The 25,163-nt window shown below is 39.2% G+C and overlaps 2 protein-coding genes and 1 long non-coding RNA gene across 3 annotated transcripts; 2 read left to right on the top strand and 1 right to left on the bottom strand.

Moving 5' to 3' along the window:
* Nucleotides 1–144: 144 nt before the first annotated feature.
* Nucleotides 145–8,155, bottom strand: LOC113154218 (cilia- and flagella-associated protein 69). The gene is made up of 23 exons (XM_026348280.1): nucleotides 8,066–8,155; nucleotides 7,706–7,762; nucleotides 7,562–7,627; nucleotides 7,083–7,192; nucleotides 6,901–6,977; nucleotides 6,542–6,640; nucleotides 5,965–6,117; nucleotides 5,546–5,723; nucleotides 5,216–5,339; nucleotides 5,039–5,087; nucleotides 4,806–4,927; nucleotides 4,477–4,708; nucleotides 3,628–3,792; nucleotides 3,439–3,554; nucleotides 3,180–3,298; nucleotides 2,927–3,008; nucleotides 2,556–2,748; nucleotides 2,016–2,153; nucleotides 1,824–1,900; nucleotides 1,541–1,738; nucleotides 1,162–1,248; nucleotides 956–1,039; nucleotides 145–564 (listed from the first exon to the last, which is right to left on the bottom strand). The coding sequence occupies exons 1-23, from the start codon at nucleotides 8,153–8,155 to the stop codon at nucleotides 400–402; spliced, it is 2,781 nt and encodes a 926-aa protein (XP_026204065.1). The 3' UTR covers nucleotides 145–399.
* Nucleotides 8,156–10,026: 1,871 nt separating this feature from the next.
* Nucleotides 10,027–12,895, top strand: LOC113154217. The gene is made up of 3 exons (XR_003298015.1): nucleotides 10,027–10,169; nucleotides 10,849–10,928; nucleotides 12,155–12,895. It is a non-coding gene; the product is annotated as an uncharacterized LOC113154217 (long non-coding RNA).
* Nucleotides 12,896–13,705: 810 nt separating this feature from the next.
* LOC113154216 (Na(+)/H(+) exchanger beta-like) lies at nucleotides 13,706–24,942 on the top strand. The gene is made up of 12 exons (XM_026348278.1): nucleotides 13,706–14,409; nucleotides 17,677–18,137; nucleotides 19,050–19,300; nucleotides 19,425–19,642; nucleotides 20,186–20,382; nucleotides 20,502–20,591; nucleotides 20,709–20,779; nucleotides 21,272–21,445; nucleotides 21,609–21,723; nucleotides 21,939–22,037; nucleotides 22,141–22,213; nucleotides 22,739–24,942. The coding sequence occupies exons 1-12, from the start codon at nucleotides 14,163–14,165 to the stop codon at nucleotides 22,972–22,974; spliced, it is 2,232 nt and encodes a 743-aa protein (XP_026204063.1). The 5' UTR covers nucleotides 13,706–14,162; the 3' UTR covers nucleotides 22,975–24,942.
* The last annotated feature ends 221 nt before the right edge of the window (nucleotides 24,943–25,163 follow it).

Raw genomic sequence — 25,163 nt, 5'->3', positions numbered from 1 at the left:
ATTATATTATATTATATTATATTATATTATATTATATTATATTATATTAACCCTACAGCTGAAGTTTTTATTTTACCTGTCATACTTGATTAGTGTGAAAACTGCAACTAATAATGTACCATATCCACAAAAATCGCAGTTACTTTGTGACTTTACTTTGACAATAACATAATCACATTAAAAATTCAAAGGTTACAGAAACTGAGCTATAGGATATTATTTTCTTAAAATATGGCTGCTAGAAATCAAAATACTATTAACAATAATCATATTAATGCACTCCAAAGTTAGATCTTTAAATTGTGCTCTGTTCTAATGCATACATCAATATCTATAAGATAAAATAACAATAATATTGTAAAGGGCTTGGCTTGTATTGAACTAGTGTATTCGTTGGCATCAGTCTTTAGCAGATACAGTGCTGAAGTATTCTGGGTCTTCTGTTGTTGGTTCCACTTTGTCCTGACCCACAGTCTTGATTGGAGCTCTGGCCAGTGTCAGCTTCACTCCTGCAGGCCCCTGAGCATCTGTGCTCTCTATTGACATGACCTGTCCGATGAAATGCTGAAACACACCACAACACATCATGTGTAGTCATCAGTACATTTGTCCACTTGTAGCTCTAACACATCTTTGTCATGAGTGAGTGTGTGCATTAATACATTTTACAGACTACATGCATAAAATTACTATATTGGTAATGACTATTTCCAATGCTTGATCGTTAATTATCCAAATGTTGAGATTTCTCACCCTGTTTCACAAGCCTAAACCTATGAAGAATGTATTATGGTCAACTGTAGTAATATTCAGTGTTTGTGGTTAACATCAGCTATTCCGCCATTTTGTGCAAGTCTAGTTGAACAGGGTTTTTCTTCTGTGGGCCAATTCCTGGCAAAGTGTGGTGCAACATCTAAAAACAGAGAATTCAGATAGGTGTGTGTTAGGGAGAGACCTCTTCAGGGTGGAGTGCAGCGTCAGGATGTTTTGATCTGGTTCTGGATGACTCAATGTATTTCTCTCTTTCTGCTCTCACTTCCTGTTCAGCAAAGCACAAAAGATACAGTAATTCAGTTATTACTGGTAAAGTTATTCAAATGGAGTCTTTATGATAATAATGACGATTAATGGTTTTATCTCTGGATTAAAACAACATGAAACCTTTAGAATCTCGTAGTTTGAAGTCTTGGAAACGTAAGTGTCCCATGACTTCGCTGTGAGCTCCCGTTGCTTCCAGTGAGACTTCATCTGTAATACAGACACACCAAAAACAAAGGCCTGAGTGTAATTTAAGAAAATAAGATGGCTGCTGGTCTCTGGTGCATATAATCAAGTCCTAGAGACAATTTATTTCCCTCATTTGCATAAAAACACTAGTGACAGATGATTCTAGGACATGGTAGATTTTTTAGAATTCTATACACACATAGCCAAGAAGCTAAAAACAAGTATCGTCTGTAGTTAAAGACTCCAAAGATCTTTGATGAGGTTTTCTGCACTTGGTCTGCTTTTAATGATTGTTGAATTAAACTGTCTGCACCTCTGTGTACATGAGCTCCTCCTCACTGATGTCCTCTTTCTCCTGTTGCTCCAGGATGCTGTTTTGTTCTGCTATGACCTTCCTCGCAGTGTCCTCTGAAATCTTACAGATAGTGCTTAGAGCCTCTTCATCAGGGCTGACTGGTCTGACATTAGCCAGCCTCAGTTCCCTGCTGATCTCCTCCCACACCTCACAGACCTACAGCACCACGACGGACATCTGTTTGTTAAAACATTAGTTTGACATTGACATGATCTCTGTTTGACTGTCTCACAGTTTTTACCTTAAAGTCCAGGTATCTCTTGATGATACTTAATGTCACATAATCTTTTGTTGACAGTCCAGGAAGGTCCTGAAAACCTGAGAGTGCAAATAACATCTGGAAGATTAGTCATGAGGACTGTTATATTTACTTCTTTGTGTGTTTTTTATTTATTTGTTTCTGTTCAGTAACATCTGAAACTGACTGTTTTACCAAGTTTGCAGAAGATGGAGTAAATCTTTGACCGCAGGTTCTCTGATATCTCAAGTACTGTAGCACTTGGCACATTGGCAGCTAACAACAGCTGAGTGTCCTCTTGCTGGTACTGACTGAGGATGGGCCTCTGGGGATCTTAGCATCAACAGCAGAAATTTAAAAAGAAAGATATTAGAAATGCACTATAGGCTGTGGATACAAGAGAGGCAGTGCAGTTGTAGTTATCAGTGGTGAGTTGAGTATGGAGACCTGTTTGGATGGATGGAGACAAAAACTACAAGCTTAACATTTTATTCTACCTGCTATTATGATGATGGTCTAATTTTCTGCTTCTAGTTTGTGGTTGTGTCTCTAAAATGCAATAATTCACAATACATTACAAGTTTGACTCCTGCTTAATTTTCAAGAGTGGTATTTACTTCAATACGCAACTTTGTCATTTCTGTTTAGTTAACACTGTGATAATTTGACTTGATGAATTCATCTTAATTTGATCTGTGAGTTTTTCTCTTTGGTGCTTTAAGTCTAGTCACAGACCTGTAATTACACCATATTTGTCTCGGTTGACTCCCAGGTCCTCCTCCTCCTCCCTCCACAGCTGCAGCAAGAGTTTAGGAGCAGTTTGACCACCCTCGTCCCTCCAACTCAGGATGTGAGACACTGTGTTAGGGTTGTCACATAATTCCAGTAGGGTGGCAAGGACAACACCATGCACACATCTGGGACTCGACTGAGAGAGAGACAACCAAACCCATTTTACCTGACAGCACATACCTGGTAGACAGAGCAACTCAAAGGTCTCTTTGCATTACTAAACAACTGGAGAAATTAACAATATAACAAAATATGACAGTTAAACCACCACAACTTCCACTTCAGTTAAACTGCATTTGGCGGAAATGACTAACAGCAAGTGAGTCAAGCAGAAGAAACGCCCCCTGTTTAGCCAAAAAGTAATCTTCTGTAGTGTAGCAGCCCACAATACAAGACCTGATAAAAAAAGAAACACACAGACAGAAGGTTTCTCAGCTTCAGGGAAAGTTAGGATGTGGAAAGATGCATCAATATGCTAAATACAAATTGAATGCCAATATGAACAGACTAAATGTAGTTGTGTTTTATATAACTTAGAAAACTAAGATGAGGTTTAGCTAAACTGACCAGACACAATCGACCGTGGAGAGGATGAGCTTGTTGTGTCCCAGACCGCTGTAAAACTTGTCCGAGCCTTTCCTCAGGAAGTGAACTGCCATCTCAACTCCCTCAGATCCAAACAGCTCCTGTTACAGGACATTACAGCATAATCAACAATTTAACACAGATTCACTGCATGGAGAGAGACGACTGTAACTGTAACTGATTTTTTCAGAGAGATGGTACAGATTCATCATTAAAAAACAATGCTGCAAAAATGCTTTACCTTTCTGTGCATGTCAGTTTCACACAGCGCTGAAAGGATGAGTTGAATATCTGACTTAATCTCCAGAGTAACTATGTCGTCTTCATCGGGACTCTCTTCCATTTGCATTAAAATCCCTGAGAAAACACAACAGATGTCATTGTACCAAATAGTGATACCACGTGTGTGTCCAGTTTTAATTCAATATACCCAGAAGCTGGTTGATGGTTCCTTGATCACAAAGGTCTTGGTTGACTGACTCTTCACCTAAAGATGTCACAGATCTGAGTACCCTGATACAGTGCCGCATCTGAGCCTTCTTACTGCCTCTGCCTCCTGTACCATGGAAACTGTGACCTTCGCCAAAGAAAGTATCTGAAATAAAACATGAAAGACAATAAACATACAGTGACAACCTTTTGGAATTTCATAGTTTTCTATGTATGTATAACATTGAACTAGCAGAGTGTCTATGGCAGGACACCACAAAAACACCAAAGCAAGTCAGCCAGTCATTCCAAGGGTTCACATACTTTTTCAACTATCACTATAAGGTTTTTTATGGTTGTTTTCAATAAGACATAAAAGATCACAATTTTTTGTGTTATAATTTTAGGCACATTATATACTGATTGATGAAGTCTTCTCTCATTTTTGTTTGGATAAAGATTAAATTAGGATAACTAACAATGTAAACATGTAAGTTTAATTGTATGTAAAAACATGAAATGTCAGTCAAAGTATCAGAGGGTAAAGGGTAACTGACAGTTTACCGTCAGTTTAAAGGCAAGAAATAAAAATATTTGATAAAAACCGTAAAAGTACCATTAAAGTAAAGGGCGTGACCATTGAAGTGTAAAGATTAAAGTTGAAAAAGTCAGCTGAAATGTTAGAGATTATATGGGACTTGCAGGTAAAGAATACACTAAAGCTGAAATATTAAAAGTGTCTGTTTAAGACTCCATCTGATGAAACACGTGTGTTACTGTGTGACCTTTGACCTTTCAAAAGGGGGAAATTTATTGTCTCTTCTTTCCCCATGTTTTTCTGCTACCTTACCTTGCCCAACACACCAGTCAAGCAGGAGCAGGAGACACGCATTTCCCTGGCATGACATGTACTCGTCCAGCATGAGCGGAGCGATGGTGGTCAGAGTGGCCAGTGCCTGCAGCTGGAGCTCCTCCTGCTGGACGGAGGACCAGTGACGTGAACCAGACTGACGCTGAAGTGAGACAGAAGGCGGCTTCACAAGTGTCAGCACAGCCAGCATGACTTGTTCTTCTCTGAACAGCTAAGAGAGGACAGAATAGAGAGAACACACAGAGGGTCAGATTTAGACTAAGATTATTTAAATATTTACAAAGCCGCGGTCTGAGTCTGTGACTGACCTGCACGGCAGCAAAATCCTTTGACATCAAAACCAACAGATTCAGCAGCAGCTTCTTCATTTTCAAGTCTTCGTTGTTGTAGCTGAGCTTGAAGTTGCGAACCACAGAGTTGTGGTTTTTCACTATAAAATAAATGAAGATAAGTTGTTTTAATAAAAGCCACTACTGCAGTATTCATAAATAATTAAAATTTAAAAAACAAACTCAAATGTATATGAAAAGATTTGCCTCACACTCTGGAAATGTGACAAAAGCCATGAGCTGTTTTGCAAATAAACTCTCCTGGAAATAAGAAACAGGATGTTAAACTGAAGCAAAACATTTGACACACTCCATATTTTATACAAAAAAATTATACTACAACTATATCACTGCTTTAGTATTCATTTATTGAAATGTCCTGTACTCACAATGAGCAGAGAGTTAGGGTTGTCAGCGATGAGCGTTGTGATCACAAGCAAGTCATTTCTGAGTTGGAGGTCAGAGTGTTGTGAACAGTTCATCAGCAGGTGGAAAAATGCTTCTTTCAGAGATCTGTGATACAGAATGAAAATTAAGTCAAATATCTATTTATACAAAATAAGAGCTACTAATAATATTCATGAATACAAACTTTTTTGTATTTTGCACATAAGAAATATGTAGTAATATTTTAGGATTTTATGGATTCAAAAATGTGTCCTCTGAAAGTGGGGAAATGTCCTTCAATCAAATTTAAAAACATGATAACATCCACATACACAACACACTCCATGCTGCAGAGCTGAGCGGCGACCTTGTCCTTGCTGCCTCTCTCCAGGAGATTCCAGAGGATTTCAGAGGCGTGGAACAGGATCTGCCCGGACGGGTCGGGTTCGTTCATGTGAAGACAGATTGTCTCAGCTCCTCGTGCATCCAGGATTAAAGCACAGTTCAAATCTGTAATTGTAAAATCAAATGTGATTAAAGATATGTTATTAATGATTAAACAACCCACTGACCTGCTGACATTGACATAAGCACACTTAAAATCACTTTTGATTGTTTGTCTGATTGCTGTTTAATGATGTATGTTCTTGTGGGCTGATTACTTTATATAATGAAGCAGGTCAACAGTTAATGTCTGACAGAGCCCCTCTTCCATTGCATCAGCGGACACATAATAAAATCAGTTACTGACCAGAGGAACTGGAGAGTATCTGGAGTGTCTTCAGGAGCTGCAGCTTGATAGATGACTGGCTCTCCAGAGTGGCCATGGAGAGGAGAAGAGTCTGGGCTAGGTCACTGTGCTCTAGCAGCTGCAGCCTGTAGCCTGGAGAGGTCGGCCTGAGCCCTGCAGAAAATTCATATTATTACAAATCTGTTATATTCAAGTCTTTGTTTTAATTCTAAAACAAATCACATTTTCATCTTCATCTTCAACAAATCTATACTGAGGTTATGTTGGTGACCAATATTCACACTAAACACAAGCATCTTTGTATTGTCATTGTTGTTATGCTGACATCTTTGAGCATTTAGCTGAAAGCACCACTCTGCCTAACCACCATACAACCTCACAAATCTCACAGTGTATTTACAAAAAGATATTTGGAGAAGGCAAATTTTTAAAGTAGAGCAATGACATTGGCAATTATACTGTATTTACCAATATCTATGAGTCAATATTGGATAATAATCAGTGAGATCTTAAAAAAGACAGAATGAGGGATGAAAGAGAACAAAAAAAGGCTGTGGTGTGGTGGCACACTCTGTACCATCAAGCAGCTGTTTTGGAGCCACACAGCTGTAGAATGATTTGACAGATTCGACTATCTGCTGTCTCACTTCAGCATCTGACACCCTCATCAGACACCCTGCCAACAGAAACACATCTGTCAGATTATCTCCTCATCATCACATTTGTCAAAACAGACTTTTCAAATGACCACAAGGGACTGTTGACAAATCCCTGTTGAGTAATGTGAAGCAAAAATATTACTGTAAGAACAAAAACAGAAGTTAGTGGTATGCTTTCGAAATTACCAGTGTCACTTTTAGATTAATGTGATTGCTAATATGGAAGCTGTGGTGTGTAAAACAATTAAATTAATCTGTTAATAATTAAGCTGTGTACCCATGTGAGAGAGGAACTCTATGACATCCTGAGCGTAGTTAAGCTCATCAGATGGTTTCTCCTTCAGGAAGGGGAGACTTGGAAACAAGAAGCAAGAGACAAGAGACAAGAAACAACCCTATGTCATGTTCTGATAATCACATGAAAAAAATAAGTAGTCTCCACACGTTTTATTTTCTTACCTACTAATTTGAAGTGCCTCACACAAAATGGGCACATATTCAGGGTGATCCTTCACTTTCTCAGCACAGATGTTGAGTATTTTGGCTATTCCCACAAGCTCCTTTAACAGCTTGAAACAGGTTAAGGAGTTTTGCCAATTTGTTTGCTCATACACAGAGGTAAATCCCAGTGAAGAAGGTGATGGAGCAAAGAGTCATCATGATAACTTGTTATATGTTAACAGGAAAATGCTGACAGGCACAGTGATGCAGTGGTAAATTGGGAGCCTTGGGAAGGATGTTTGGCTTTGTGTGCAGGTTGCACATGAGCAAATCTATTTCCAACCCTGCATCAGGGACCATTAATGAGGAAAATCTGACAATCTGCCACAGTGTGTGACGTCTGAGAAATATCATTTCAGGACAGGCTAACGCATCTTGAAAAGTTATGTCTACGATATCAGAATATGTCAGAACACTAAATCCAGAAGAAAGGATACAAAACCATTTTGGCTTCTCTTCAGTAGTTTCTTCAGGACAAACAGGTGCCTCTCTTTCAAGTTAGCCTTTAGTATAAACAGCATATACAGTTAGATTACATACAACCTTACTTAAAAACTTATGACAATAAAAGCTGAACTCACTGTCAAAGGATCTTCAAGAAGACGAATCACCTTACTGAGATCAAGTTTGGCACTGACCTGTTGAAATTATAGTTTAACATTGTTTCAGAATGAAACCTTATGATATATCCAATCTTCAAGTAGTTATTTAGAAGGTTTTATTTTTAGTTGTAGCTCTGTGTTTCATTATAATTCATTTTAGGTAGAAGTAATGGATAAGCCTATTTACTGCTTCTTTTCTACTGATTTAAGAGAAGTCAATCCAGTCGTGCACTCTATTTACATTCCTGTTTATCAAGGGTATTAATAAATAAATGTTTTGGTGGGCGATAACACTTGATGAGTATAAAACTAGCTGATCAGAAGAAAGAATATATTTACCTCCTGCATATGCTGGGTCTTGTCTGATGCTCTCGGTCGGATTACGGGAATGTCTGGTTTCCTCCTGAGCACAACTTTTCCTAAATCCATTTGCAAACTTCGAGGAACCTTCTTGTTTAGAGTTTTACTTTATCCCCGACGGTAAACATGCTCGGTTTAGCTAACGTTAGTTCACAGACAATTCAGGTTTTAAACATTATAAAACTTCAACTTATCCTCTAACTGTATGCCAATGACAACGAGATAAACTTAATAGAAACTTTACATGAACCTAAGTTGTTTTCTAGTCACAAAACTCCGATAAAAATGATCTAAAATCACATTAATCGTCCAACATCTCCCTGTTTGCTCCGTTTATGTTGTGACCTGACGGCGTGCTCCCGTTGCTACGGTAACCGTTTAGTACGGAGAGCAGCGCAGGTCAAAATTAATCGAGAGTGAGTGAAAGTCAATTTCTAATGAGAAATATTTAACTCAAATGTTGTCAGGGGGGCTGTCTGCAGACTGAATTATTTACATCACAGTAATTCTATTACAGAATGACAAAATCCACCTTTTGGAGTGGTTCAGTCAGAGCCCAGACAGTCTTCTAGAGATGCCTCATTAGAGCTGTTCACAACAAACTTCCTAAGAATATGGACCAGCTGAAGCAGTTATGTAAGGTCAAATTTTCAATCAAATAATAAAGACTTAAAAATTTAGATGGAATTTAATACTTAATATAATGGAAAAAAAATAAAGTGCTAACAGGACTGATTTTGACTTCCTGCTGTGATGGTTTGATTTGGATATTCTTCAGGATGGTATATGAAGGGTTGTGGATAGATATTATTTACCTGTCCAGAGTTACAGAGGTTTGAATGGAGGATGTTAGAATTGAAATTCAACTCATTTTAGATGTGCCTTCAATTTTGATCCAAAGTTATTTAGTTTGGAGAAATGTTAGCAAACCAAAAAAACAAAAACAATTTATCTTAATTGTAATTGCTAAAAAAATTACAATACTCTTGCTGCAGCCACAACCCTCAAAACAGTGGATAGTTAAACAATAACTATATGACTTCCTGGTTTTGGGTTTTTTTATCCTTCATATCATAGGCAGGATACTCCCAGTGCTTTTGGATATGGCACAGCTTTCTGTCTTCTTCCATCTTTGAATTTATTCATCTTTTATTTCCTGCTCTTAATAATGACTGTTGTGGCCAAACAAATATAGAAAAATAAAACAGCGATTCCACATGTAGGATCTGACTCTGGGGACCCCTGACCTTTCTCGTTGCGTCACCAGTGCTCAGTAGAACCATTCAGTAATCCAGCTACAGCACAATTTCACCTTTTCACTAACACAAACCTTCAATATTTATTCAATGGCAGCAGTTGCAGACATGAAGTCACTTGACATGCACAATCAGCATGTTGTGGTCCAGTCCACCTCCCAACCCGTTAGAGAGAGAAACACACAAACACTCAGCTGCAGATAAATGTTGGCCTTTGTATCTTGTAAGCAGTGGAACAGTTGTTTATGCATTTACTCTGTGCTGTGTTGATAGGACCAGTGGAGACCATGAACCATCAATGTGACATCATAAAACAGGCTTTATGTACTGTGACGACCGAATAGCTGCCAAATAAAGAAGAGAAGTCACCACTTCTGTCAAAAGTTACAGTGTATGTCCAGTTTTATACTCAGCAGGTTTATTTAGGATTGTTGAAAAGTATTTTCTCTTTAGTGTTTATCAGTTACATAAGTCACTGCAGCACATTAACACACATGTCCCTTCAAGCGTGCAGCATGCTGCATAGAGCCACTTCTTCTCTTTCTTCTCTCACCCAGTTTGCTGCCTGAATGACCAAATCGTCTCTGACAGGCCGGGGCTTTTCGTGCACTCATGCAGGGTGCGCGTTGAGCCCGTCTGACTGGGATGTTCGCACTGTACAAAAGACTATGCGTGCACTGGAGCCTCTTCAGTTCGACAGACTGGTGCTGTTTGTTCAGGTTACTGAGGGGATTCACATGGTGTCGAGCCGCTGCAGCCGTGGATGAAGCTGAAGGTGAAAGTGGATGCTGCTCACCATCTCCCAGAGAACCTGTTGTCTTCAAACTGTGAGAGAGACTTTGTTTTACGTAGATGATTGATGGTGTTTGAATACATTAAAATAATTTACCGTTTTTGAAAAGCATGACTAACAGTTGCAGAGACCATTTTGAATCTAGTGATGCTCATTGCAAACACTTCTGTAATTCTTGCTTTTCAAAAAGTAAATTGCAAAACATTTTTGGTTTGCAGAGACAAAGTTCTCCGTCTAGTTATCTCCACATTATCTGCTGGTAAACTAAATGAAGAAAGCAACATTGCATGTTCGTCCAAAAGAGGTCAAGGTTTATGAAGGTTTATGAGAAATGGCATAAAAAGGAAGGTGAAACATAAATTATATTTATTTTATGTTTGAGTTGTAGTTTGATCCTTTTAGACCTAAAAGATGGTAAAATCAACATTTGGTTGAACTCCAAACAGCTCATTGATGTGTCTGACAAGTAGATATTGTTTGTTTTGAGAGGTCAAAAGTCAAAATGAAACAGATGTTTCAAGCTAAACGAGTTGTCTACAACATTAACCATATCTGTGCTGTGATTCTGATCAATTTGAGGTGTTAAAATCAGTTTTTCTTTCAAAAACAAGTAAGTGAACTGTAATGTAACCTAATATTTCTTGACCTATACAACATAAAACCTTTAGGGACAGTGATGATGATGATAATGTTGATTAATTCCTCTCCTGTAGGTTGTTGACTCATCTGGAAAGAAGTAGAGATGATCATCAGACTGGGGAGACTGACACCAGGGTACTTCCATCTCCTCCAGGTTAGTGTCTGCTCTTCATTTTCATTAATACTAAACTTTCATAATCAGATTTCCTCTGCATTTTCTGTCTGTTGATGAAAAAAGAGCTAGGACAACATGTAAATTAATATTTTACAGCGGGCTGAGTGAGCTCATCTCAGGAGGTTACGTTATATAACCTGTTCACTCCACATCTCAGAGCTAATGCTGCACGTAACAGGCTGAATGATGCAGAGGTGGAAAAATAACTAAGTACACTGGGCCATGTATTTTATGCAACTTTAACTCCCAAACAATTGATTATAGATCAACCACTTGTTAAAATCAGGTCCACTGTCATTTACATATTCATGTAAAACATAAAAGAGGCTTAAGGCGGACATGAACTACTAATAATAAGAGCTGGGAATCAAAGGAACCTAAAGCTACGAGTCAAAGTAGAAAGTTAAGTTAGTGCAACATGATAAAAGAAGAAGTTGCATGTGAACAGGCAGGCATGAGGGCAAAACAGATACAACTGACAAGGACGGAAGTGTGACTAAAGACCAACAGAGAGGAACTGAAGTAAATCTGGGCTGAAACATGAACCCAAATATGAAGAAGAGCAGTACTTTACTGTAAACATCTGATCATTTTATCACTGTATGGAAAGAAAATCTCAGTTTTTTCACTTTTGAAAGTTTGTTTGAAGTTTTTAGAACAAATGTGAAATTAGTTCCTGTTTAGAAGTTTTGTTGCACTGACGAGACACTAGCTTTGTTAGTGTTATTAACCAAATGAGGTGTTTACCAAACTTTCTGTATGAGACACGTGTGAATCAACTCTTTACTGGACATTGACTCAGTCGTACTGATGCCTAGAGAAATAGATTTCTTGTACTTTTATGAGTAGATTTCAAAGCAAGTACTTGAGTAAATTATTATTAGATGTGTTAGGGAAGTACTTTTCAGGCAAGTAGTAAACAACTTCTACTCGATTAGAGTATTACTTATGCCACCTCTGCAGAGGTGAATGAGAGGGAGAGTGACTGGATTAATTGTTAATAATAACGTTGAATGCAGTTAAATGTTATAACAGCTTTAAACTCTACTCATAAAGTCTTTACAAACGTGCTGAGAGAAGAAACATCATGATGTGATAAGTTTTCGTACTGAATTCAAACCAGCAATAGAAAATAACTTAAACTCTAGTCCAGCCGGTGTGTTTTCAAACATGTCTTTTTGTGTGTGTGTCCAAACCGTCCACAGAGACAGATGTCAGGTGAGATTCGGATGCAGGCACAGAGCAGCTTCATCGATCCCATCGCCATGACGATGGCCACAGTGGGGATGGGTGTGTCTCTGTACAGCATCAGACAGATGGCGGAGAGGGTCCAGATGAAACGTCAGACCGCCTGAGATCAATAACAAACCCACACCTGTAGCTGTAGCTCAGGTGTTGAATCCAAAACCAGGAAGTCATAGATTGTTTGAACGTCAGGTTGTTTGTTCGTGAACGTCGCAGAAGGTTTGTGATGGAGCATGTGGAGAATGTAAATGTGTTTGTGGTGTTGATGGAAGGAAAATAGTGTGTCCCAGGTGGAAAATGTGAATCATGGTCAGACTCAGAGATTAAATTAGGCACTTTGAAGCCACCAGTAGAAACGTTAGTTCTGTAGTATGATGCAGGTTACCTTTAAGAAGGACTGCACATTAAAACTGTGTTTTAACTGCAACATACAGTATAAAGCATATCAATGTATTGGTCAACAGGTATCTCAGTATAGTTTGAGCTGCAGCCTTTGATACGTGTATTAATATTTTGCACAGACACTGAAACAAAACACATACTGTATTTAAAGCTACACAAAAACTAATATAGTTGTTGTGTATTAATACCTCACTTTCACACTGACTTAGTGTGTTTTTACATATTAGTTTGTTTATCAGCTTCATGTTTTGAATTTTGACTCCAAATTCTGAGCAGCACCACATTCAGTATATATTATTTACTATGCAGCAATAGAAACACAGTTTATCATTATTTGTTGAATTATCACTTTATTTTCTATGTTAGAATTTATTTAATTCAGTGTCTGTAAATGTAAAACGATGCTAAAACAGATTTGCATATTAACCATTTTGATGATTTCTTGTAATTCTAAAATAAAAATGTTTCTGATGTCTGTGTGCAGACTGATACATACTGAGTTATCGAAGTGATTTTTGCAGCGTCCAAACAGTTCTGCGGTTCTCAGGCTTCAACCATGTGGAAAGGTTTTGTGGGAAGCAGACACTGTCGGGCGACTGCACACTCTGAACGGAACGAATGTGAATGAAACTGGGGAAGTGATTTTACTGTGAGGCTCCGTGACAGGAAAGGGACACTGAGATTAAAGTCAAATTGTTATTTGTTTTTGTTTGTCGACAATATACTGTATCCTGTATCTACATTTGCAAACTGAAGACTTCCCTCTCTAACACCAAAGTCTGTTAAAATCCAAATTAAAATAACAGGCTTCATGTTGACTTTGCAAATGCACACTAGTACACTTATCGCAGGGGTTTGGGTGTTTTCATGTGACTAACAGGAAACAAGAGTCAAACCACTGACACTGCAGTTTATACACAGCTTATATACTTTTACATACTATAAACTCTGCTGAGTGCGTCAAACTTGTTGTTTTGTCCCTTTCTTCAGAATTATTGTATATTCTGAACTAACCTGAACCTGTAACCACCCTCAGTGTGGCAGCAGTTCAGTGTTCATTAAACAATGATCTATCAGGATGTGGACAGGATGTGGTCCACGGTCTGTGGAGGCAGCCTGGTGGTCGTCGTGGTCCTCCGCTCCAGCAGGTGTCACTTCAGCTCTGGTGAAGCGTGTGTTGGGCTTCCTGCTGCCACAGAGAGAGAAAGAGTGGACGTGAGGGAGATTTCTGCGTCGTGGGTTCTGGGACTTGATGCAAGTTTGAACTGAAGCGTGAAGCGGAGACAGCGGGACAGAAAGCCTCCAACAAACCCTCGGGCGTCATCATCATCATCCTCCTCATCAACAGGCCAATGAGCAGCCGTCGATCACCGGGACTTTCTTATTACATGTGATAAATCATCGACTGTTATTCTGCAGCTGGTCCCGGTTTTCAGACACTCTGGTGGTTTTAAGATGCCCGAGGAGTCCGTGCGTAAAAAGTGCGCGCTTCATCGTGGCGCACCATCCTCTTCCTCATCTTCATCTTCATAAGATCTGAGGCTGAGCAGTTCAACCATCTGAAAAATGTCCGTGGCCCCCAGACCCTGTCTAACAGGGTTCGTGTGCGTTTTATTGCTCGTTTTTGTCTCCGCGAGTCGTGATGTTGTTTCGGGAAACGACAACACGCTGGGAACCCCAAACCAGGACCCGGATCACAAGAACCACAGTACTACCAGAAAGGTTTTCCCCGTCCTGTCCTTCAACTACGATGTCGTCAAGACGCCCTTTAAGATCTCCATATGGATCCTCTTGGCCCTGCTGATGAAACTTGGTGAGTAATTCAAAGTACTGCTTTAATCCTCACTGATCTTCTGAGAACTGAACAAACTAGATCCAGGCTGAAGGAGGCCCCAACAATGTACAGTACTATAACCTACATATACTTCAGCTCCTCAAGTGACTGAAATATAAAATACAAATATAACATTAAATAAACCTGCAACTATTCAAACAGTGCAGGAGTTATCAGTCAGTTTCCACTACAGACGTGTCTGTGAAGTATTTATTGGTTTTTGTGGTTGTCATTTGCTTAATGTTCTGGACATGAAATTTGAAGACAACATCTCAGCTTGTGCAATACTATACTGGTCGTTTGCTGCCTGTCTTTTATGGATCAAACAGTTCTTAGTATAAAAGTGCATTCATTAAAATAATGCTTCGCTGCAGCGCTTGAAACAATGAGCACAGTGTTATTGAATTTGACTTCTCCTTCATGGTGGCTGCATCACTTACAAAGTGCACTTGGGTTGGTAATTGTTATGCAAGTAACAGCTAATGTAGCTGAGCTTCAAACCGTGATAAGGGGCAGCTACAGAGGTCAGATAATCAGACCTCTGTCTCATAATAACAGGGAAATTTAAACCTTCAGTTAGTTTAATCATCGCTGGATCAGTTCCCTCATTGTGAGTTTTTTTCACACAGAGAAAAAAGTTTGTCACTACTATAAATGTGTGAATAGTTAGAAAGTAAACCGAGGAAATGAGCCAGGCCAAGCAGGATACACTGATGTGAATCAGATCCCTGTTAATACATCCGTGTGAATATCCAGAGAGAGAAATGTTGTTTTGCAACATGGAACAATAGTGTAGCCAACAGAAATTGGAAAGTAGATCATAAAAACATCTTGTAAATACACTAATCCAGTGAAGACCACCAACAAACCATACGAGTACATCTTGTATTTGAGACAAGGTCTCATCACATGTCCTCCACAAACTGACCACTTCAGAAGAGTTTGTTCTGGTAGAAAAGCGAACTGAGCATTGGACTTTACCCGACCGCTCCAAAAGATCATTGGAATACAACTTGATTTATGCTCCTGTGTTGGATCTATACAGAGGCTACACAATGACATACAAATACAAGTTACACACTCTATCTTCAAGGATACAGGAGTCTAATTACTTACTGTAATTACAAGTAAATTCATGTTGGAACTATAAACAGATAAGCCCAGAGTCTCCTGCTGTCCTACGTACTTGTATTATTTCGCTACACCCCTGCTCTAACTAAGAAATATGATGGGATATTCCTCTTACCCGTGCTCATAGTCTGCAGATCATGTTCCCACACACTGCACCTATTTCTGGACGGATGGTGTGAGCATCTGTTGTTGAGGCAAATGGTTAGTGTCATAGTTTGTTTGGACTAGTTAAAGAGACTAGTCTTAGTCTCTAAACACACTGTATGTTTAGAGACTAAGCTGTGGGCTATAGTTTAGAGACTAAGCTGTGGGCTATAGGACACTTTTTATCTCAAATCTTCTTAGGGGTGTCATTTGAAGCTGTATTGTAGTTGTAGCAGCAGTGTGTTCCTACTGTCAGTGTGTTTTAATGAACTTTAAGATAATAACAATAAATTATAAATGATGTGGAATCTGTTGCTTAAATCAGACCACACCTAAAAAACTCAGTAAAATAGTTTCCATATAAGGAAGGAAATTACTGCATCAAAATACCAAATTAATGTTTGTGTTTATCTAAAAATAGGACCTGACTACAAAGTTTCTCCTCCTGAGAGCCTTTAATTTACCCTCAAATTTCAGCTTTTATTACTCAACTGTACATGAATGTTTTTAAGGTTGCAACTTCTTACTGATAATTAAAATCAGCTAACAATACTATAACATCCTGTTTAAGTTTTTTATCTTGGCTTACAGTCAGTCATTACAGAATGAACAGTTATTATTAACATTATTATAAAACTATAAATCTGCTGCTGATTTAATTGATTTATTTCTAGGGATGGGGAATTTGATGTGTTGCAATCACAAAATGCATTGTTCGGCCTCTCCATATGTCTTAATTATATTTTATTGTGAGTAGGAGTATGCCTCTTAATTGTTGTATTATTTGCAAATGAAATATCAGAAATCAAACCTGCCCCTGAAAACCTGAATTATTAAAGTTAAATTGTTTGTTTCACCAGCCAATATTTGTTTTTGAGAAGTTAGAACCAGAGATCTTTTTGGCCTAGAAATGATTCAAACTAACTATAATTAATCATCATAATTGTTGCTTTTTTCTGTTGCTAAACTGATTGATCAGTGGTTTAAGCTGTGGTTAAACAAATGTCATTAAATCAGGTAGAAATGTTGTGGACGTGACCTCAGTGTCTGTAGCTACCGCCATCATTACAATGAGGCCATGTGACATTTCAAAACACATGATTCTACCACACACCTTGTCTTTTTTTTGTTATTGTTGTGATATAATCCACAATGACAGCATGTTGAATGCCAAAACACCAGGTTGTGGTGTTGCAGAGTGAAGCTCTGTGGTATCTTATCAGTTCGTCCAGCTGTTGTTTCCGAGGGCCTGTCCGACTTCCTGTCCCAATGCAGTGCTCGATAACAAAGATCCCAGTGTGCAGGAAGCAGAGAAGAGAGGAGGGTGGAGGGTGGAGGGTGGAGGGCAGCTGCAAATACAAATCCACTGACTGCATGCAGCACTGCAGGAAATGTGGATTACAGCAGCCTGGATCCCATTTCTGTCTCTCACATGACAGACAGACTAAATGTCAAGGCACATTGTGAAGAACAGGGAGAAATCTCAGGACCGTGTGGATCCACTGTATCAGGTTTCTGTACTGTCATCATTATGTTTACAGCATTTTGATGATGAGTCTTTGTAAATTATGCTGTTCAACATTGTCCAGAGCACATTGGGGCTGGACGATGACCAAAAGTATAAATACCTTAATTTTCACTACATGGATCAATATAGATGATTATGGATACAAACATCCTTTTAGACCAGGAGGTTAATGACAGCAGGGATTAGTTTGACTCATCTGAACCTTCTAATGATTCTGGTTTTGGCATTGTGCCATTTGGGAAAGAGTAAGATGTAAATGATGACAGGAATTATGGTGATTCTTCTCAACATGTGGCCTTAGCACCTCCTCAGAGGAGCTCTCCTCTAACCTCTTGGCTCAGGGAAGATGATACATGGTACAATGACAGTGCAGAGGTGTTCTTTGAGCACTTTGATAAATTGGAGTTCACTCAATGATGCTTTTAAATCCTCTCTCTCTGTAGGTTTTCACATTATTCCCAGACTTTCACACATCGTCCCAGAGAGCTGTCTGCTGATTGTCGTCGGTCTGCTGATAGGTGGCATCCTCAAGGCCATCAACGAGAAACCTCCCGTCCTCGACAAGCAGCTCTTCTTCTTCTACCTGCTGCCTCCCATCATCCTCGATGCTGGCTACTTCCTGCCCATCCGGCCCTTCACAGAGAACCTGGGAACCATCCTGGTGTTCGCTGTGGTGGGTACACTGTGGAACGCCTTCTTCATTGGCGGGGTGATGTATGGCGTGTGTCAGATCGAGGGAGCTCAGCTCAGCGATGTAGACCTGCTGTCCTGCCTCCTGTTCGGCTCCATCATCTCAGCTGTGGACCCCGTTGCGGTCCTGGCCGTGTTCGAGGAAATCCACATCAACGAGCTGCTGCACATCCTCGTGTTTGGAGAGTCTCTTCTCAATGATGCCGTTACTGTGGTGAGTGAGAGGAGGTGATTTCGAACTGTGTTGTTGTGTTTATTCCTGTTTCTTCTGGTTGCAAAACAGGCAACGAAATTCATCTCATCACATTAATCTATAAGTTTTATTCATATATTTTTTCTTAATATATTATCAAGATAATAAAGAGGTTTAAAAGAGAGAATGCAGCAAATAAAAATCTAATAAAGCTAATAAAAATAAACTCATAGCTTCTTTACTTCACAGAACAACTACAAAAAGCTGAAAGAAATGACACGATAGACCTATGTGAATTTCCTGTTTCTCAGATTAAATTACGTCAAAATACTAAATAAAATAATATAGTACAGGGCAGGAGTAATTGTCCGTGAGATTATATCGATGCTCAGTTGGTTTCTGCTCTTATATGGAGTCTTTCAGATGCTGCTGCTTTTGCTGCTACAACCAATAGTTATGATGCTTTTATTGGTTTATATTTTTGGATTTGTAATATAGGTTGTGGTTAAGGTGGTAAGGAGCCATTTGCACTCGAGGTTCAGTCACTAACAGTTCTAACCAGAGCTGCACAATGAAAAAAATAATAACATTATTTATTTATACAGCCATTTTCAAAAACAAAGACTTTTGGAAATTTTTTACAGATGAAACAGAAAACAATAAGATGTATGAGAATAAAAACGAAGCTAACTACAGTTGTTTTTGCTTCTCCCACATTACATATGGTAGATAAGTGTAGTAGTTCATGGTAGTTTAGGCAGATACTTTTACTTAAAACAGATTTAAACATTTTCAGTCTTTTTCTCAGGTAGTGCAACTTTTGAAATCAGTGGGGCCTGTGTCCTGAAAGAGACACATTTAATCAGTAATAGCTCTAAAACCAGCCTGTTGTACCAAATGTACCAAACGCTTTCTCTGTTCCTCTCTGTGCAGGTTCTGTATCATCTGTTTGAGGAGTTTTTACACGAAGGGACTGTGACTGCAGGTGACGCCGTCCTCGGCGTGGTCTGTTTCTTTGTGGTTTCACTGGGAGGCATCATGGTGGGAGCCTTCTACGGTATCCTGGGTGCCTTCACTTCCCGCTTCACCTCTCACACTCGTGTCATCGAGCCGCTGTTTGTCTTTCTCTACAGCTACATGGCCTACCTCTCTGCGGAAGTCTTCCACCTGTCAGGGATCATGTCGTAAGTTGAAGGCTCTGTCTGAGTCCTTAGTAAATCTGAGTCAGTGATGCACAATCATCCTATAACAGTAGATCAAACACAAGAAAGGTAAAATTAGCTAGATTTCCTTCCCGTCCCAAAACAGGTTGATAGCGTGTGGCGTGATGATGAGGCCGTACGTGGAGGCCAACATCTCCCACAAGTCGTACACCACCGTCAAATACTTCCTGAAGATGTGGAGCAGCGTGAGCGAGACGCTCATCTTCATCTTCCTCGGTGTTTCCACGGTGGAGGGTCCTCACTCCTGGAACTGGACATTTGTCATTTTCACCATCATCCTTTGTTTAGTGTCGAGAGTCCTGGGTCAGTTTCTCAGCCGTCTAACCTCTCTAAACACCAGGTGGAGACACAAACAACAGAGCAAAGATAAAATGCTGTAAATATGGTCCACAGTGTCCACATAATTCACATGAATGGTTTATGGCATTTAAATCAAAGGGAGACAGTGTGTTGAAGTGACGCCCCTAGGAGACAATTTAACTCTGTACTTCGGTCACTTGGTGAAGATAAGATAAAATATTACTTTATTGATCCGGCACTGAGGAAATTCACATGCTACAGCAACTCAAGTGACATAAAGAAAAATATCCAAAGTGGAGATATCACCAAAATTAGAACTGTCATAAAAAAATTAATACACTGACGCATCAGTAGGATTTAAGATTTAATCTACATAGTGTACATGTGTATGTAATGTGCATAATAAGGCACAGGTCAGTTGAACTGTAAAGATATGAATACTGTATGTTTATACAGTTAAGTTGTGCTGAGATTATAGAGTCTGATTGTTGCTCATCTCCTTCATCTTCTTAAAATCTCAAACACGTTGTTTCCTGAATGTTTCAGGAGTGACTGGTCTCACCTACATCATTAATAAATTTCGTATAGTGAAGTTGACCAAAAAGGACCAGTTCATCGTGGCCTACGGTGGCCTGCGAGGTGCCATAGCCTTCTCACTGGGGTTTGTGCTGACCAAGAGCAAGATGAAGGACATGTTCCTCACCGCCATCATCACTGTGATCTTCTTCACCGTGTTTGTGCAGGTGAGCAGGTTTTTAAAAGGCTAAAACAAACAGAAGGCAATTTGTGATTGAGATCAGAGATAAGTGAATTCTTTTTTTATTTTTATGTTTCGGGGGTATGATCTAAACTTCTGTTTCAGGGAATGACAATCAGGCCTCTGGTGGAGCTGCTCGCAGTGAAGAAGAAGAAGGAGAGCAAAGAATCAATTAACGAAGAGATTCACACACAGGTGTCAAAACTCTCTTTTTAATAGAAAAAGCATTGATAAGATGTGTGAGTGGCAGTTTTACATTAATGTACAAGCTATAAGAGAAACTAACCTTTCTGTTTTTATTTTTGTCTTTAGTTTCTGGATCATCTCCTCACAGGAATTGAAGACATCTGTGGACACTATGGACACCATCACTGGAAAGACAAGTATGACTTTCCTAACATGTCTGATCTCTTACTTTCTCTTATCAGGAAAATCACAAAGGAAAAGCTTTTTAGTGGTGGTGAAGAAACTACATTTCAGTTTTATGGTACTTTTAATTTTACTCCACTACGTTTTTAGGATACCTTTGCAGATTCCTAATAGAGAACATACTCAACTAATAAATTAGGATGTTTTATTATGTAATTAAGTAGATAAGGCTGTTAAAATATACTCTAGCAACTGCAACATTTGGGATGTCTACACATTATTAACAAAATAGCACTCAATTAAGAGTGATTCCTAATGTTCTGACATCTAGTGGATAATCAGGGTTGCCAGGAATTTTGCATCCCTCCTTATGTTATATACTACGTGTGCATTTGTATAGTATCTTTACTATAATTTATTAGTAATTTCAACATAGATAAGAACAGGATGCACGTGTTCTGTTAAACAAAAACTCATCTATCTTATGATCTTCCTGTCATAATCAGACTGAACCGCTTCAACAAGTCCTATGTGAAGAAGTGGCTGATCGTAGGTGACCGTTCCTCTGAGCCTCAGCTCATCTCCTTCTACAACAAGATGGAGATGAAACAAGCCATGATGCTGGTGGAGAGCGGGAGCGCCGCCAAGCTGCCGACGATTGTGTCGTCCATCTCCTTGCAGTGAGTATCAGTCACCAGAGCAGAATGTGTAAAATGTTCTGATATATTTATTTTCAGGAGCCTGCGTTAAGAGACTGAGATAACAGCCTGTTAGACTTTTACTTATGTTTTAAATTGTTTCTGTTTATAAACATTCATACCAGTTATTTATGTGTCCCTGCAGGAACACCCAGCAAAGAGGGCTGACCAAACAACGCGCCATACCGAGCATCTCAAAGAGTCGTGAGGAGGAGATCAGGAAGATCCTTCGAGCTAATCTACAAAAGACAAGACAGAGGGTAGGAGAGGCTAGAGCCGGGTGTTTATAGCCTGTTTTAGACAGAGAGGGGGGCATTTTGATGTTTAAGTCTGCTGTTCTTTAAGGCAGCAAACATAACGCTTACTGTGACGTCCACCCTGATGCACAACACACATGTAGGAAATACACTGCATATTGCTTTCAAAGAAATAGAAAAAAGATAGATATAACAACATAAATGTTTTTGCTCTTCAGCTTCGTTCCTACAGCCGACACGACCTGATGTTGGACCGGTTTGAAGACAATATGAGCGAGATTCGTTTCAGGAGGCAGAGAGTGGAGATGGAGAGGAGGGTGAGTTGTTACACTGACTGTGATTCTGTTTGTGAATTTGGAAACACGTTTGCATTTCACCAATTTCCTACTAAACCTACGGATAAATGTGCTTTATTCACAGATGAGTCACTACCTCACAGTTCCTGCAAACCGTCAGGAAACACCACCTGCAAGAAAGGTCTGCTTTGAATCAGGTCAGTTTAAGAGGATATACAAATTTGTTTTCCCTAATCTTCAATGCACATGAGGAAAAAAGTTTTTCAGACTATTTTAGAGAGTAGGAAGTTGGTATATCTCATAATACCTCAAAATTGTTAAGCAGTACTTTAGTTCATGTGATGTGATAATATTGCATCCACCCCAGAGCACAGCAAGAGGCGAACTGAAAGTTATCAGGATTCATTTCGAGGATTTAATCAGACACATACACATATGTAGTATTTACTGACTGCATTGGCCTGCTGGCTTTGCACAGCTGTATTGAGAGATCAAAAGTTAAAGGTTTTCACTCATGTAGATGTGTTTACAGCCTTCGCTGATCCACACTAAATAAAAAAATAGTTTTATATTCAATATGCATTTATTTATTTGCCAACTAGTTGCATTTAAGTCAGAGATGCTCCAAGCTGACAATATAGAACTAGAGGCGACCAAGGCTTCCATGCTTTTCGAAGACATTTCGGGGCTAACATGTCATTATTACTGTGTCTGCGTCCCAGAACACCAGGTTTACACCTACGACGACAGTGAGAGTCCCAGAGGCCAGACTGTTCAACTAACTCCCAGACCTCCCGATGCCATCAGCCTGTTGAGTGAATCATCCCAGAGGCCCAGTCAGAGACGTACACTGCGAGACAAAGGCAACGCCGAGCCGAGGGAAAAAGCGCCAGACGAACAGGAAGAGCAGGACCCACTGAAACTATCACGCTGCTTTAGTGACCCCGGTCCAAACTAAGAACAGGACGAGGACGGAGCCTTCCTCTCATGATGGAGCTCGTTTTTACAGCACTTGAATGCAGAGGATGGATTCTGCTCTCTTCTTCATCTGTTGCATCCAAAAAGTGAAGGTCCCTGAATGAATGGGAACATATTTATGTATCAGTATTATTATTTTTCTTCTTATTAATTTTTTGTGATACCCTGGTGGTAATGGTTTGTCTGTTACCTTGAATGGGGCTTTTTCAGAGGTTAGAGGTTATTTTTATCACACATATTACCAAAGCATGGAGCACTGCCCATTTGCTGTTACAGAATTTTATGACTGAAGTGAACAAAGTGCCCACATTGTGTCTTATCTTGATCAAATTGTACAGAAAAACTTTTGTTTTAAGAATCTATGAGATGGGTGTAGTTTAGCCTGTCAAAGCACAGTATAAGGAACCAAGTATTGTGCAGTCAGTATTAGTTTATCACAGAGATCAGTTTTGATGTATAAAGTTTGTTGGACAGAGAAAGAAAGAAACTGCAGAAGACATGTGCCACAGTTTAACTAACAGGGAGCCTTGTTTTCAGCCACTGTAACTGGACAGCTCCACGTGTCAGTAGTGCAGCTTTGGTTCAAACTGAAATATCTCAACAATGCATGGTCCCCTGAGGATGATTTCTAACATGCAAACATGCTTACATTCAAATTGCTGCTGCTGAACCTGAGGAGAGCCTCAAAGTGCAGCTAGCATGGTTCTCAGTTTGTTTTTAGTCGGGTTAGAGCCACCGCTCCAGATTAAAATGTCTATTGGATGGACTGTCATCAAATTTGGAAAATACATTTATTTACTTTTCATTGTCAGCACTGATTTTCATCATTTTGAGTGAACAGATGCTACAACTGTTGGAGGGATTCATGAACATTAACTAAGACTGCACACATATTAAATAATAATAAATAATACACTAAACATCATGTGCACATTGTTGAGTAAAATCTGTTTGGGATGGTTTTCAATGAGGTTTGCTGCACCCATCTATTGAAGGAAAGTCTGGATTCATTTTGTTGACATTAGTTTATTATTTCTTTCCTGTAGCGCCATGTTTACATTTTCCACCAAATACCTGCAAAATGAATAACCTTATCAGCCTGTGGCACTAATTAGCAATAGCTAGCATGCTAACTTACTAAATGGAGAAACGTAATGCTAATGTGTGCTGATGTGTGTTGTCACCGTGTTAGCATGTTGACTCAAAGCACCGCTGGGCCTAAACGTAGCCTCACCGAGCTGCTAGCATGGCTAAATACTAGTGTTGCTGTCAAATTCAAACTATGACCACCCACTGACATAGTCAGAAATATTACCACATGCTTTAAACACAGCAGAGCAGCCACTTATTAAAAACAAATAAATAAATGTTTTATCTATTTGATTTGAGCCACATTTTCGCACTTTTTGTTCTGGTCGTGTCCTGTAACTCACATATCCAGGTGTCTCCAGGTATGCTGTGCTATTAAGTATTAGGTGAAAGGATAACTTCAAGGACGTTCAAATAAAATGCAAACATAGTTTGACCAAGGTCAGAGGACAGTAGCACTGTATTTAACATCTCTGCTTGACTGATGATTGATTTTCTCAGGGACTGCACCACGGCACAGTATTAACAGATGCCTTCTGTCCTCCATGTTCTGCACAGTAATGTGTTTATAGCATGACTGTTTTGTAGTTTTGTAAGTTAACGTGTTTTGAATCAGAGCTTCAGTAGTAAAACATTCCCACGGTAATGAAGTTTGTGGACATATCTCCTCATATCTGTGAAGTTAAAGAGACTGAGTCGACGTTTCATCTGTGCACTGTACAGCACTGAACTGCCTGAGCTTTTGCTGCCTTAAAATGTTTCGCTTTTTGTGAAAAAAAATGTGTTGAAGTCATATGTGTTTGTCAAATGAAGAAAAACTTAAAGTCCAGTCCGAAATAAAGATTTTGTCATTGTCAAATTTCAGTGATAATATTTTGTGATCTGGTCTATGAATAAAAGAACATATATTTAAATTGACACCTGTATAAAGACCATGAGAATAGCCTCACATTGTTTGAAGTTTGTCTGGTCACATGCTTATGAACAATGACCAAGGTTTTTCTTGCTTCTTTATTCTCTAACTGGGAGATAGAAACCATGAGGGAAGGCTGGATTTCATCCTCAAACATTGCACTTTAA

The sequence above is a fragment of the Anabas testudineus genome, chromosome 11, assembly GCF_900324465.2.
Source record: "Anabas testudineus chromosome 11, fAnaTes1.2, whole genome shotgun sequence".
NCBI classification, from domain to species: domain Eukaryota; kingdom Metazoa; phylum Chordata; class Actinopteri; order Anabantiformes; family Anabantidae; genus Anabas; species Anabas testudineus.
Note: the sequence above shows the minus strand (reverse complement) of the source record. Positions and strands in the feature narration are given on the sequence as shown.